Source organism: Mytilus edulis, chromosome 9 (assembly GCF_963676685.1).
Source record: "Mytilus edulis chromosome 9, xbMytEdul2.2, whole genome shotgun sequence".
Classification (NCBI taxonomy): Eukaryota; Metazoa; Mollusca; class Bivalvia; order Mytilida; family Mytilidae; genus Mytilus; species Mytilus edulis.
Genome location: NC_092352.1, coordinates 34,196,249 through 34,211,658, shown reverse-complemented (window position 1 = coordinate 34,211,658; position 15,410 = coordinate 34,196,249). Strand labels below are relative to the sequence as shown.

Here is a 15,410-nt window from a genome sequence, read left to right as displayed (position 1 = left end):
TTTTTTGAAAGACAGATAATGCAATACTGACTTTAATTAAAACACTTCCTACATTTGGATGAACACAGTTAAAAGGTATTGAAAATGATAGTAATCAAATATGTTATGAGTCATTTAAAAAGTAAAATCACAAAAATACTGAACTCCGAGGAAAATTCAGAACGGAAAGTCTCTAATCAAATGGCAAAATCAAATGATAAAACACATCAAATGAATGGACAACAACTGTCATATTCCTGACTTGGTACAGGCATTTTCAAATGTATGACAGTCGTATCAAGTTCTATTATATTTACAACGATAGTGAACAAAACAGACATAATAGCTAGGTAAAACAGTCACAAAATGGAGAGCAGTCATCAGTGTGTCACAATCTCAAAACAAATAAATATTTTACAAAAAAGCACAAAAAGCATCTATAAAATTTAAACCATAGCTTTATATGCAATACCTATAAATAATAAACTCAAGCTAACTTCTATTCTAGAATAAATTTATATATTTTTTTCTTTTTTTGAGTAGAATTGAAAGGTGCAGTTGGACAGATTATTCACCATGAGAGTAAGAATGTGTTAGCTGTAGAACAGAACAAAGTACTGATACCTCCTCAGTATAACAAATATTTATCATGGGGATTCTCCGATCTCAGTGTTAGAATAGGCAACTATGAATCAGAAAAAGTAAGTATGAAAGTAACCATAGATATTTATTTAAAATATGCTATTTACAAATTGCAACATTTGGGTTATTTATTGATCAAGCAACAAGGTATGATCATTGAGATACAAGGGAAAAATTTTAAGCCAAAAATTATTTGTGTTTACAATCTCAACCAAAAGAGTTTTATTTTAAGGTCAGAAATCGAATATCAAGATGATGAGTTTTGGCAGCTAAATCAAAACATTTCATCATATGACCTCAGCAATTGAAGGATACACAATATTGCAAGTAGTTTGTGACTGATTTATCAATTTTCAAGGTTAAAGAAAAAATTCAAATCTGATTTGGTTGGTGGGAATGTTAATATCAAGATGATGAGTTTTGGCAGCTAAATCAAAACATTTCATCATTATGACCTCAGCAATTGAAGGATACACAATATTGCAAGTAGTTTGTGACTGTTTTATCAATTTTCAAGGTTAAAGAAATAATTCAAATCTGATTTGGTTGGTGGGAATGTTAAGTTTTGCAGACCCAATATTCATTGTTACAAATTTTATATCAAAAGATTCAAATATTTTTATTTTTTGTTTATAGGCTTTACATGTTTTTGAGAACCTAGATAATGGAGAAATCCTGTGTGCTTCCTATCCCAATGCCAAGACATTTATAACTGGAGGTACCAGCACTGTAAGTATACTCTATAAAATAGTTTGCACAGAGAAACTAATTTTGAGCAATGTTTCTGTGGAGCCAAAAAATATTAAAAATTGAATGAAAGAAGGAAAACTTACTATGTGAAATAATCCAAATAAATTAAAAATATTACAGACCAAATTTAGTTTACACAGAGAAATTAATTTTAATTAAAGACATGTTTCTGTAGAGGAAAAGAAATAGAGAAATTTATAAACTTGAACGAAACATGATGTACTGTGTAAAATAATCTAAATAAATTCAAAATACGTACCAAATTTACTGTCTTCTTTTCTTTCTGACATTATAAAAATGTAAGCAGACATGGTTAAAAATAAATCAACCTCATAGATATGATTCATCACAATTCCAAATACAGGTTGTTAATGTCTGGGAACTGAAACCAAAGAGTAAGAAAGTTTGTCTGAAGCAGCCATTGTATGGACATACAGAAACAGTGACCTGTCTAGCATCCTCTCAGGCCTACAATGTGATAGTTAGTGGGTCCAGAGATAGAACATGTATTATATGGGACCTAAGTAGATTGGTCTATGTCAAACAACTGAGGGGTCATGCAGCTCCAGTAGCTGCTGTGTGTATTAATGAACTGACGGTAGGTACTAAGAAATACCATCAATTTACTCTGTTATTCAAATCTTGTACCAGGAGTCAGTCATAGTATTAAACAACATTGCACCTGTTGAATGAGAACCCTTATTTGTAAAGTGTAAAAAAACACCAATCAGCTTGTAATTTCTTGAAGAACATCAGGAGCCTGTAATTCAGTGGTTGTCGTTTGTTTATGTGTTACATATTTGTTTTTACGTTCATTTTTATATATAAGTAAGGCTGTTAGTTTTCTTGTTTGGTTTGAATTGTTTTACATTGTCATTTCGGGGCCTTTTATAGCTGACTTTGCGGTATGGGCATTGTTGAAGGCCGTATGGTGACCTATTGTTGTTAATTTCTTTGTCATTTAGGTCTCTTGTGGAGAGTTGTCTCATTAGCAATAATACCACATCTTCTGAAATTGTGTTTTTACAAAGAAGATTTTTCTAAGGAAATTAAAAAATAGAAATGCAATAAGATAAACTGATAATTGTTGATATGATTTAAAATAAAACATTACAAGAATATATATGTATTTACAGGGTGATATAGCAACATGTGCAGGAACATACCTTTATGTTTGGTCTATAAATGGTGAAGAGATTGCCTGTGTAAACACAGCTTCATTGCGAAGTCAACAGATACTTTGCCTTGCTATGTCACAGGTAAAGTTTTCTTCTTCACAATAACTTTTATAAGAAAGTATAAATAGTGGTACCGATTAACCATTTTACCTGAGGGACACATAAATTTTTTGTCAGGATATTTTTAAGGAAAAAAAGAGAGAAAATGGTATTTCCATCTTCAGTAAGGAAAGTTGCTTCATAGAAAACTAGTTTCATACTATTGCAGAATCAAATGGCTATTTGACTATAACTGTCATTTTACAACAAAAGCTAGGAAAGTTTGCAATTTCAATAATTGGGTAACTTTTCTTTTAAAGTTGAATATTGAGCCTATGTATAGTATCATATATATTTACATTTATATTTTTTCAGATCCTAGAGTGGGATAACAGAAATGTAGTATTAACCGGCAGTGGTGATGGTGTTGTAAGGGTAAGTCATTTATATCAGACAGATATAGGAAGATGTGGTATGAGTGCCAATGAGACAACTCTCCATCCAAATCACAATTTATAGAAGTAAACCTTATGGGGTCAAGGTACTGTCTTCAAAACAGAGCCTTGGCTCAAACCAAACAGCAAACTATAAGCTATAAAGGGCCCTAAAAGATACTAGAGTAAAACCATTTAAATAAAAAAAACAATAGTCTAATCTATAAAGAAAAACGAGAAACACTTGTGAACCACATCAATAAACAACAACTATTGAACATCAGATTCCTGACTTAGGACAGGTGCGAACATTTGCAGTTTAAATGTTTTATATCCTAGCTTGAATTATTTACACAGAAATACATACATTGTAATAGTGTATGGTCAAGGATTAAATTTAATGCAATGTTTCGTGATAGGACTCTATTTATCTATGCAGAGGATTCTTGTTATCTTGAAACCAACTGGACCTGAGAAATATTTTGAGATACTCTTAGTTTGACTCCAACAAATACTGGAAGTTTGACAGACCAAGGGACACAACACTTGCTTTGTAAGGCTAAGATAAATCCAGAGGAATATTGGAATACTTTTGTGTCTCCTAATTTTATCCATTAGCCTTGTAAGTGAACTGGTAGTGATGATAGTGATGATTGTGATGAAAGTTTACACAGTATTAGAAAATTACTGGAGCTTGTGCTCAAATAATGTAAATCCAACATTGTCCAATATGTTAAAGGGGAGATAATTATCTCTTATTGTTCCAATGCATTAAACATTATTTTTGTACTTTTAGATGTATTCGATTGAATATGTACAGGTTCCTGTTGAAGAGAGACCTTCTAAAGATGCACAGAATGACAGTAGTGATACAATGACAAAGGGAACAGGAGGGGATGTTACAAGTCCTACCTCCAAACTCTCACGGCAGGTATCTTGTAATAGTTATGGACTACAACAGAATTCAGCCATAGAAAGGTTACAGGAATTCAGAGAGCCAAATCTTGTAGACATTAGTAGTTCTTTAGATAGTGAAAGTACTATGACAAAACTCATTGGGTTAAAGGGTAAAAGTATACTTCCTGGTAACCTGGACAGGGAGGACAGTACTACCAGTAGTGCTAGTGACTTTCAATACAGTCGGACAGGATATAGTGACAATTTCATTAGCGATGATACACATTCCATTAAATCAGCTGATTTATCTATAGACACAGCTGTGGAAGCTTACGATGAAATGGTTCAATCAAACATCAGTGATACTCAACTTCCTAGCCTATCTGAACCTAATTTGGTTAGTCTGGCAGAGGGGGCTGGAATGGATAAGAGTCAGAGTCATCCTGATCTTAAGACAGGGGAGGTAGATAAACCTGATTTTGGAAGATCTGGATCTTCAGAATTTGAAATAATATCTGACAAGGAAGCAAGAAATTCTCCAAAAACAGTAGAAGACATTCTTAAAAAATACAGACCAAGAACTCGACATGCTTTAAGAGAAGGTAAATTTGATCTGTCATCACATATTTTCCATGGTTATCTTTTTCACAGATGTCACTAAAGTTGGGTTTTTTTTACAATTGTAATATGAATACAAAATTGCTACTTTTGTTATTCTTTTATAATAATGGATAAATTATTCTGTTCTATATCTAAAAACTCAACCCCTCTAGATACAGATAAAGCCTTTCTATTTTTTGTGGTTGAAAATTACCAGAGACAATTAGATATTTGAATTTATTTTGAGGTGTGAAAAGATTTAGCTTAATAATAGAATTATTTTTCAGGTTTTAGATGGCAGAGACAGTTGGTATTTAGAAATAAATTAACAATGCACACAGCATTTGAACGTAAAGACAACAAAGACCCAGCATCTGTCACTTCTATAGCTATTTCCAAGTAAGATTTTTTTGCCTTTGACACTTCAATGAAGGGAACAAACAAACCAAGATATCATTATTTATCATACCAAAAATTATACAGATTTGTATGTTTGTAGATGATTGATTATCTTTGATGAATCATTTCTTAACTGTGTTTTCTTTCCTCACCTCAATAGTTACAGAATGGGAGACATAAGAGATGCAAATCTGGTGACAGCAATATTAACTAATTGTGTAAAGCGTTACATTTCAGAAGCCAAATAGCTAAAAATTCACAATTTGTATAATAATAATTTATGGTCTGAAATGTCTTTCTGAAAAAAAGGTTGTAGATAACAAGAAAACATGTTGAAGACGTCGCAGTCACATGACAAAATTATGTCTATAAGCTGATAGACAAAACACAATCAACCAATTAGAAGACTTGTTACATCCAAAATTAAATTGTTTAAAGATAAACTCATTTAAACATGTAAAATGATGTCATCAGCTTTCTCTTTTATACATAAACAGTCATTTATATATTATATTATTTTGCTTTTTAGGGATCACAAGACAGTGTATGTGGGAGATAACAAAGGTCGTATCTTCAGCTGGACGGTAAGTGACCAGCCTGGCCGTGTTGTAGCTGACCACTGGATGAAAGATGAAGTAGCCGATGCTTGTCAATGTGGTGTTAAATTCTCATTTTCAGATAGACGACATCACTGTCGAGATTGTGGAAATGTCTTCTGTGCAAAGTGTGTACAAATTCTTCCTTCATTAGACAGCTGAATGCTTCACCCTATATTCTTGCATACTGTCTCTTACTCTGTCTTCCCTTGCACGTATATACACTGATTTCTATGATAAGTCTAGAAACATACAAAACATATTTTTGTTTACACATAATTTTCCCTCCTGTTAGTAAGATTAAATCTCTACATTTATTGATATAGAAAGTTAGTATTAGTTTTAGTGTCACTTCTAATTATTAGAAAAATATTTTAAAGTGCTACTTATAGTCAGATTAGGGAAAATAATGAATTTCTTGAACAATAATTAGTCATCAAATTATATGGATATTTATATATCATAGTTGCTTCTATCATGTAAATCAGTTACTTTTTCTTAAAATTATATATTTACTTTACAGAATGTATTATAATAAGCAAGTTTATCGCCCATCCCTACACCTATATCACCCTGCTCAGTCGCTCCGTAATTCTCGTATCACGATTTTGAGACGAGAGCAAGCATTATCAGTGACGTCACAATGTGAGAGGATATGTTATTAAGCTTGCTTTTGTCAAGCGTAACACTGGGGAGGGGGAAAAGACCAGTAATACAAAGATAAACAGATAATGGAGGTTTCTTCGTAAAGATATCGTAAAATATCAGCCAATCGGCACAATGTGAAGTGTTTTTTTAAGCTTGTTTGCTTACTCACCAAGAAAGATCACATTGTGGCTTGCAGCTGATACCCCAAGAAAGATCACATTGTGGCTTGCAGCTGATATTTTATGATGTCGATGTGTAGAAAACCTGATAATCTTGAATTAGCAGTTGTTTTTGACAAAGTTATGAAACATGATAAGATATGTGCTATTGCAAGTCGTATCGACAACTTATTACAACACAAGTTCATGTGATAATGAAGAACATATAAAGTCTTATGGTAAAGTTTTAGAAAACATTCTTTTTCTTTTACAGGTGCACAAGATATGAAACAGAAATAAGAAGACGGATGATATTACGACCAGTACGAGTATGTAAAGAATGTTATAAATCTATCAAGGGAGACAAGTCATGATCTGAGTCGATGATCTTCTCTACAAAAATCTAGTCATTATTGTAAATTAGAATTATTTGTACATTTTTACATAGAGATATAAATTATAAAGTATTATTTTGTTGTTTAGAAAAAAACTTAAGATTTTTATTTAACAAAGTATGTAAGTTAGTGATAGTAAACATGTCGGCATATTAATTTGATCATGGCATTTTCAGACAAATTGTTTTTTTTTTGTCATTCTTGTAAGAATACTTCATACTGGCATTGTTACTTTTTTCTATGGCATTTCATTCCATATTGTCAGATTGCTAAATATATTTATGCATGTCAGCAGTGCTTATTTTTACTTCTTCTAAATATTAAGTTATATTTCATTTATGTTTAAATTCTTTAGTATTTTTAAACCACTTATATAGTTGATGCTGAATTAATGTTAATTATATTCCATTTTTTTGTGATATTTGGTTGTGATAGAACTAGATTGTAATATAATATCACATTCCATTTTGACCTACAAGACAAGGCAGTTCTTTGAAATGTTGTGTGATTACACAAATCTGTTGTCTCATATTGGTTCTGATATATTGAAAAATTAATTGAAACTGTAATTTTAAAGAGCTAATTTTCAGAAGTTGCTTTCTGCTACTACGAGTATGCATTCAAGCATGTCCCTTTTATAAGTACATGATAAAAATGGCAAAAAACAAAATAAATTTGTGCAAATTTTAAAAGAATTTTTCATCCATATTAAAACAATTTTAGTTTGAAATAATGGGGTCCTTAGTCTTTAATCTGAGTTCATCGCAACAAAGGACAGACATTGTCTCCAAAAGGAAGTCTATAATTTTGTCTGTAGAAAGATTTCTATTAAACTGTTGTTATACTTGAAGAAAATTGTATGTCAAATTTAACTTTTCTATGAGGACAGAAGTAGCTGTGATCAGATTAATTATAAATGTCCTACTTCAAATTTAGTAGGTAAATACAGACTTTATACTTGGAAATCTGAATTTGTAAGGCTCTATTGATAGATTGTCCTGTCAGGGGATGAAACTAGAAGATCTTATTGAGGTTATTTGTTATATGTCAATTTTTAGTTGGTTAGAACCATTTCGACAAAAAACGTATTAAAAAATGGTACAACTGAAAAATCATAGATTCATTTATGTGATGGTTTCGAGTGTGAATTTTACAGTTGAAAAAATATAAAACCCTGACTTGCAACTTTTCAAAAAAAAAAGTAGATTGAAATAAAATAAAAGTATTCAGAGTTGATTTAAAGTTAAAAAAAAATCTTTTGACATTTATGTTGCTTGTGAATTAGTTTATATGATAGGTAAACTAATGAAAAAAATAAAACCAAGAAATGATAAAACCTTCCCATTCCATTATTGTGCCATTTAAATCAATTTCATTCCGACTTTCAAAAAGTCTCAATTTAGATAACCATTAATTACTGCTGAAGCTTAGCTTGTTACTAGTAAATCAGATATTGTAAATGTTAAAATAACAAAAAAATACTAGTTTCTTGTGAAGTCAATGTTTCTTCCTTTTAAAGCCACAGAACTAATTGTTGATAAAAGTGCAATAACTATAATTATTGCATAGCAATATAATATTTCTCACAGAAAGTAACCAAAAGTTAGCGTGCAATAAATTCTTATATTGCACTAGTGCAATAAATCTTTTAAATTCATGACGTCATCAACGACAAAATCTTAGTTCAAACCAATTTTTACTTTCAAATATTATATTGCTATACAATAAAAGGATTATTGCATGAATATTGGGGAATATTGTCCCTCGTCGAACATATATTGCACTCTCAAGCTCGTGCAATATAAAATTCTACTCTGGACAATATTCCCCAATATTCATGCAATAACCCTATAATATATATACATATGTATGTACCTATTGTTTGATTATACTGTAAATATTTGTTAGCATCTTAGAAGTGTTGTTTGAACATTCCTTGTACTAAAACAGGAATAATTGTCAAATTACTGGAAATTGTTAGGATAATATTAATGTGTTATGGCTTGGAGACTTGAGGTTTGCAACCTGTGTCTCGATTAAATTTCAAGGCATTTTTAAACAGGCCCTGAAATCATTTTCAAGGTTGAAACAAATTGTTATGTAGATTTGCTAGTTAACATTATAACATCGTCTGTGATAATTGTTTTATACATTTTTGTACCTGCTGTATATATCCATGCTTTGTAGCAAAATGTCTCATTGTAGTAGGTAGTCTGTGTGTAATACAGGGTGCGAAATAGATCAATACTAAATACTGTAAATTCAGAAATTAATGCGATGTTTTTGTTATTGCAAAATATTCGAAAGGGTTATAATCACAATAATTAAAACTTGCATTTTGACATTTTTTATATGAATCAAATAAAATATTTCTGAATATTGCAAAAAATTAAAATCGCATTTTAGTCTTCAAATTAAAGAATTGTAAAAATAAATGCATGCAATAATTTCTGAATATATAGTACATGAATCTCATTAGGTGAGTAACTTTCATGTGATGTTTCAGAGTTAGCTGACTAACACGTAATATAAGAATTCTCTATAAAAGCATAATATATTCCAATCGAACAATTAATACAAAATTGTAATCAGTGAATAATAAAATTGTGATATGTTTTGTAATTGTGAAATTTATGTACATGTACAATGTCAATTGTTTATAAAGCTAAAAATAAAATTTAACAAATTTATAAATCAAAAGAAGAAAATGGATGATATTGATATCAGTACACATGTTTTTAGAAGAAGTCCATCAGTTTTATTTCAGACCAAAAGTATGAGACCATGATTCCAGAGTAAATTCTGTGATTTCAAGAACCAAACTATTTTTTGGGGGATTCAGTTTTAACATTTTTATTGTCCCTGATTGTAATCCTTCTTAATTATCAAATTCACCCAAAGGAATCAAAGGATTGAAGGAACAAAGCTGAACAGTTTAAAAAACTGAAACCTTGTCTGAGGATGAAACCACAATAATTATAGCATAATTGTTATCAGTAAGGCTTGTGACCAAATTTTGGAACATCAAAAATAGGTAAAATATAACTCTTTAAGATGAGAAATTTAAAATCAGATTTGAAAGACACTATTGAATTCAGTAATTTAGAAATTGTAGTTCAGTTAACAAGATTTCAATTTCAAGACTTATACATTTATATTGATTTTTTTCTTTGCTTAAAAAAAAATGTTATTTTTCTCATAAATGCTTAAGGGTTGTATTTAAGAACTGTTTTTGCTTGTCTGGATGACAATTTTACATTATCAATAGGGCCTATATTTTGAAGTAATTCAATAATATGTATCAATACAGCAGCATACATATACCAGTTCTTATTGTCATGCATTACCTTTCCAAATTCAGTAGAACCTGGGACTAATTGATAATTGGTTCAATGTTTTAGTCCCAGACTTACAGATCAGGTCTTGTGTTTTATTTGTCTCAGTAGATTTGTACTAGTCTCTATAATAAGGCTTCTAAATGCTTGGACCATCCATACCGGACATCACTTATATAAAGACATTACTACAAGGGTAAAATCTTCCATTCATTATCTTCATCCTACGCATTTGTTGTATATAGTTCGTTGTTCAGTATCTATAAGATAAATAGAATGTGAGTGAAGCTTAATAAATAGATAAACACATATATGTAGTAAATCAAAGATGGATGCAAAACTTGTGTGTTAATTTATGTGTCAACTGTGTACATTTGTTTTACAATAATTTATTGTTATGTGCAATATAAACCATATATATGTCTAAAGTAGATTGATATACACAGTTTAAAGTACATTGTAGTAGTGGTGTATTTTTACGGTTGAATAAATCCCAATGAAGGAAGGTATCTTGGAAAGCTGACTGCTTTATTATATTTTTTGTAGGCTCTTAAAAAATACTAAGCTTTAATGGATTGTTGTAAGAGAATTAAAACCCATAGTATATTTGGTTAACAATACCAGCTTGCTTTTCAATTTAAAAAGGTAGTTCGAACAAAATTTTAAACTATTGTGCAAATTTCTCATTATATTGGGAGTTGTGAATATTATACAAGTAATATTTCTGAAGCGTAAGCAGTTGTAGAGCATTAATGCTACACATGATGATTTTGGTTGTGGTTACTTATAACATTCAGTTATATAGTCTCATGCTTTATATTTTAAAAATAAATCTCATTTCATTAATGATATTATTTTAAGGATGTAGTTAGGTGAAATTAAAACAATCTAGAATTTAAAATTGATACTATAAGTCGGAAGATCACCTGTAAAGTGAAAGTAACATGTACAAGATGAAGAGTGAGCCTCTTGTTATTTTACTTTATATTGGAAGGACATATATTCCATTGCATATAATTGATAACAGATAGTAGTTTATTATATGTTTATGATCCATGATAATAGTTAATAGTAGAATGGGTAGAGAACCACAAGAATACTCGTCTACCCACCCTGTGTTCATTGTTGATGTCATCTTGTTTGTGATACTGTAATTGTTAATTATATCATGATAAACAATACAACATATATACATTTGTTTTTTTATTTATTACAAAAATTGGAGATTTATTGTTTTTGCTCACCTTTTTCCTTCTTCTTCTTTCTAAAAGGTCAAGGATTGGAACTTTACTTAAATATGTGGTCACAATAAATGGGATGAAGACCCTTTTTGATTTTGAGGTCAACATGTCAAAGGTCAAGGACATAGTTACAAAGAATAGACCGAACTTAGTACTGGAAAGTAGTTTCTATATGCTCAATCAAATACAAATTGTATTGCATAAGGGATTTCAATCTATCTTGGAAATACGGTTATATATATTAAGGAGATTTTGAGGTCAGTACTTTAGACATAAAGGTCAAATTACTTTAACGTAAAGTGGATTTTGGATGCTGAATCAAACACTACATATTTGATTGCAACCTGACGTGGAATTTCCATATTGTAACATATAATTTGTTTACAGAACACAGAAATGGGGGTTCAGGTTGCTGAATCAAAACTACATATGGGATTACAATCTTTGGATAGAGCATGATGGAAGCTTAAAGTAACAGGAAGATCCAGTTTACTATTGGAGTCACTTGGTTTAAGTCATAGATTCTATGGCTTTCTAAACTCATAGCAAAAATAGAACTGTACCTAAAGTGAGACAACATATTATGTCACTATAGGCTCTCCCCCTTTATTTGTTGTTTGGGTAAACTTACTTTTACTGAAGGTTCTTTCATTTATTTATTTATCTAATTATCCTACTTTGTCTCCGATAATAGAGGAGAGAGTTTTTGAAATCAGTTACATTTACAGGTAATCGATTGTTTTTTTAAGCCTGAGGGTAACAATCTCTATCATCTGCCTTCACAGAACAAAACTTTGTGCTTATTGCATACTTCAGCTTTTGTGTTTTAAAACAGTCAAACAAACAAACATACCAGACATTTCTTTCTCCACAGAGTTCTGCACAATTTTTATGTAATGAAACCTCTTACAAGACCAAGTTTCCGATCATACCCATCATTCCCTCTTTTTCTAGTTTTCCTGGTAGAACCTCTGCCTACAGTACATTATTAGTTTAATGAATTATCTTCTTGCATATGTATGCTTCATTTGATCAGGCCCAAGCCCCCCCTTTTATGGGAAAAATTTGGTTGATTATATAGGGAATCACTGAACCATGACTGGAGAGGGGCCCCCTTAGGTCAGTCAGATGGCCCCCCCTTAGGAAAAGTTCTGGATCCGCCATTGAGGAACATATATATTGATATACTGTAACCAGATTTGAAACAAGAATAAATGAACAGCTACTGCAAGTTATTTTCTGGTGGATACCACCATTACTTATCCGTTAGCAAGGACGTATATTAGAGTCAATTTCCTAATGCATTTGGTTGGCTTGCTTGCCTTGCTTGGTTAGTTTGTATTAATGTTTGCGCAAGCATTGTAAAGGGGGGGGGGGGGGGGGCAAGGGGGGGGTCCCAATAACAGCAAAACAGCAAATTGATTAGGCTTATAACAGATAACAAGGATTTAAAATGGACAAAAACAGATAACAGTAAATGAGATATTAAAATAATTCGAGTCCTTGACAAATCCAGTATTTCTTATTACGGGTATAATCCTTTGTAATGAATTCCATTAGCTATGAACATGGTTTTTAGAATTGTGTATCTAGATATGTATTTGGTATATTCTTGTCCGTCAGTCGTCAACATGTCGGACACTAACTCAAACACTCTTTAACCAATTTACATAAAACTTTGGAAAATTGTTTATATCTATTGACGTGATCTCCCTATCGTTTTTTTTATAAATTTTAGATTTTAAGTTTCTGAGTAATGGGGTTTTATTCAATAAAAATGGTGTTTTTTTTTTCAGTTTTCTGATAATATCTCAAAAATCCTTTCACAAACTTCCAAGTAATTTTGGTGAATTGTTTAGATCTATTGACATGAGCTCCCTTTCAATTTTTATAAATTTTAGATTTAACGCTTCCGAGTTAAAGGGGTTTTATTAATTAAAAGGGGGATTTTCTAGTTTTCGGGGATTAACACAAAAACGTTTTCAGCAGTTCTCATGAAACTTTGCTGAATTGTTTATATCTATTGTTGTAAGCAAACTTTCGATTTTTATTTTTTTTCAATTTGATGTTATTCAGTTAAGGGGTTGTTGATTCATTAAAAAAGATGGTATTTTCCAGTTTTCGGACAATAACTCAAAAATGTTTTCAGCAGTTCTCATGAAACTTTGGTGTATTGATTATATACATGATATATATTGACTGATTTTTATAAATATTTGATATGACATTGAGAAGTTATTGAATATTTCAAAAAGGTGACGGGCGTATCATGCGCTCATGGCGTAGCTGTTTATTTGTTGAAGCATACTTTTTCAGCATTTTTTTTTTGTACAGTTATAGAAACTCACACATGCTTGTAATTTAAATAGTGAGTAATAAATTGAGAATGAAAATGAGGAATATGTCAAAGAGACAAAAAAGATATCTAGTAAAAATTCAAGGGCAGTAACGGTATCAAAGTAGGTCCAATTGACATAGTTCTTGTGTTTGTTGCTACTAAAAAATGACCTAAAAGAGTTTGAATATATATATTCCCATTCTGACTTTTTTAAATGCCCATTTAATGAGGTGTGTGATTTTTTTCTGAATAAGACTATGGGGCAAAGTTGTATATAGGGTAGAAAAATCAAAAGCCCCAATTATAAGCATGCAATTTATCAAGTACCTCGAACCAATTTTGACACTCCAAAAGTAATTTATTCCACTATTTTCAAAGGCCTTACTTGAACAATTTGTTATCAGGTTTTTGATTGTACCAAGTATACTAATAAGTAGAGTACATAGTTTAGTAGTGGAACGATGGCTTGAAGATGAAATAAATCTTTGTTTGTAAAGAGTTATGTGTAGCTTCTGAACCCAGTACATGGTGGGAACTTTCATTGTACAATGTATTTGGTTCTGCTATGAAAAGAGCTGAGTCTTATTTGTCTATGTACCATATAATATAAAAGGTTAACTGGTTGTAATGACTTAGTCCTTAATTTAGATCCTTGTCAGATATTCCTGGTCATATGTTTTCCTTTTTGTCATATTAAGAATAGTTCTAATTTAACATGTTCGTTCGTGGCTGTCAAAAATTGCTAACATTTCAATTTTCTATAACAGTTAACAGCAAATACATTATCACAATAACAGATAACAAAAAAACTAAAAGCCCAATAACAGCTAACAGCAAATATATTTTCAGAATAACAGATAACAAAGAATTAAAATGCCCCATAACAGCATAACAGCTAAACCTCTTGCCCCCCCCCCCCCCCCCCCCCCCCCTCATTGTAATTAAGATGGACATCTGCAAACAATATAATAAAGCGAGTTTATTTATATTGTTTTGAGATGTCACTCTAAATTACAATGCTTGAGCAAACATTAATAAAAACTAAGCAAGAAAGCCAACCAGTCTTAAACTACACACATTAGGAAATTAGATCTAGCTCCACGTCCGGCTTGCTTCAGTATTGGTAAAGGTGAGATTTGATCATTTGGCAACACAAAATCTTCAACGGGTTTGATTTTAGAGACACTTTAAAAACATTCTCTAAACAGTCAATTCTAGACTCGAATCATTTAGTGAATTTATAAATCATTTTATCCTGGTATCATTGGTTCACCTAAGTTGAGCAAAGAATAATTAAAGAAAAACATTATTAAGTTAAAAACAGAGATGTTTCATCTTGGATATTTTACAAGATTTTCCTTGAAACACTGGACGTTAAGCAACCAACAATCAATCGATCAAACCAATAGCATAAACATATTGCTCTGCCAATAATAAACAACCCGTAAAACGTTTTTGCTTTAATACAAATCTAACATATTCCAGGCATGGTATAGACTATATTAGCAAAAAAAACTTTTTAATTAACCTACGTTTATGCTTGTTCACGGATTTGTTTAGTGTAAAACAGGTTAGGGGGGTGTCATTGTGTTGATATCCAACAACCATTGAGACAATTTTTTTAAGTTATAATAAATCGAAAATAATAAGTGTTTATGAAATCTGAATAGCGATACATATGGATAACTACTGTTTTAATCATAAACTTAACGTTTGTGTTATCTATACTGATTTCATGTTGAAGCTTAATTCATTCTTTTAAATGCAGACATCAACATTTT

General features: G+C 31.0%; 1 protein-coding gene across 3 annotated transcripts in view; it reads left to right on the top strand.

Moving 5' to 3' along the window:
• Positions 1–11,240, top strand: part of LOC139488209 (WD repeat and FYVE domain-containing protein 3-like) — a 74,625-nt gene extending 63,385 nt beyond the window's left edge. For 2 of the 3 annotated variants that reach the window (XM_071273668.1, XM_071273667.1), the window contains 9 exons: positions 523–680; positions 1,258–1,350; positions 1,736–1,969; positions 2,508–2,630; positions 2,964–3,023; positions 3,819–4,521; positions 4,807–4,918; positions 5,448–5,642; positions 6,595–11,240. In XM_071273668.1, the coding sequence (XP_071129769.1) occupies positions 523–680; positions 1,258–1,350; positions 1,736–1,969; positions 2,508–2,630; positions 2,964–3,023; positions 3,819–4,521; positions 4,807–4,918; positions 5,448–5,642; positions 6,595–6,694 (1,778 nt within the window). In that variant the 3' untranslated portion in view covers positions 6,695–11,240. The remainder of the gene's footprint in view (positions 1–522; positions 681–1,257; positions 1,351–1,735; positions 1,970–2,507; positions 2,631–2,963; positions 3,024–3,818; positions 4,522–4,806; positions 4,919–5,447; positions 5,643–6,594) is intronic. The other variant, XM_071273669.1, reaches the window with a different exon arrangement.
• The last annotated feature ends 4,170 nt before the right edge of the window (positions 11,241–15,410 follow it).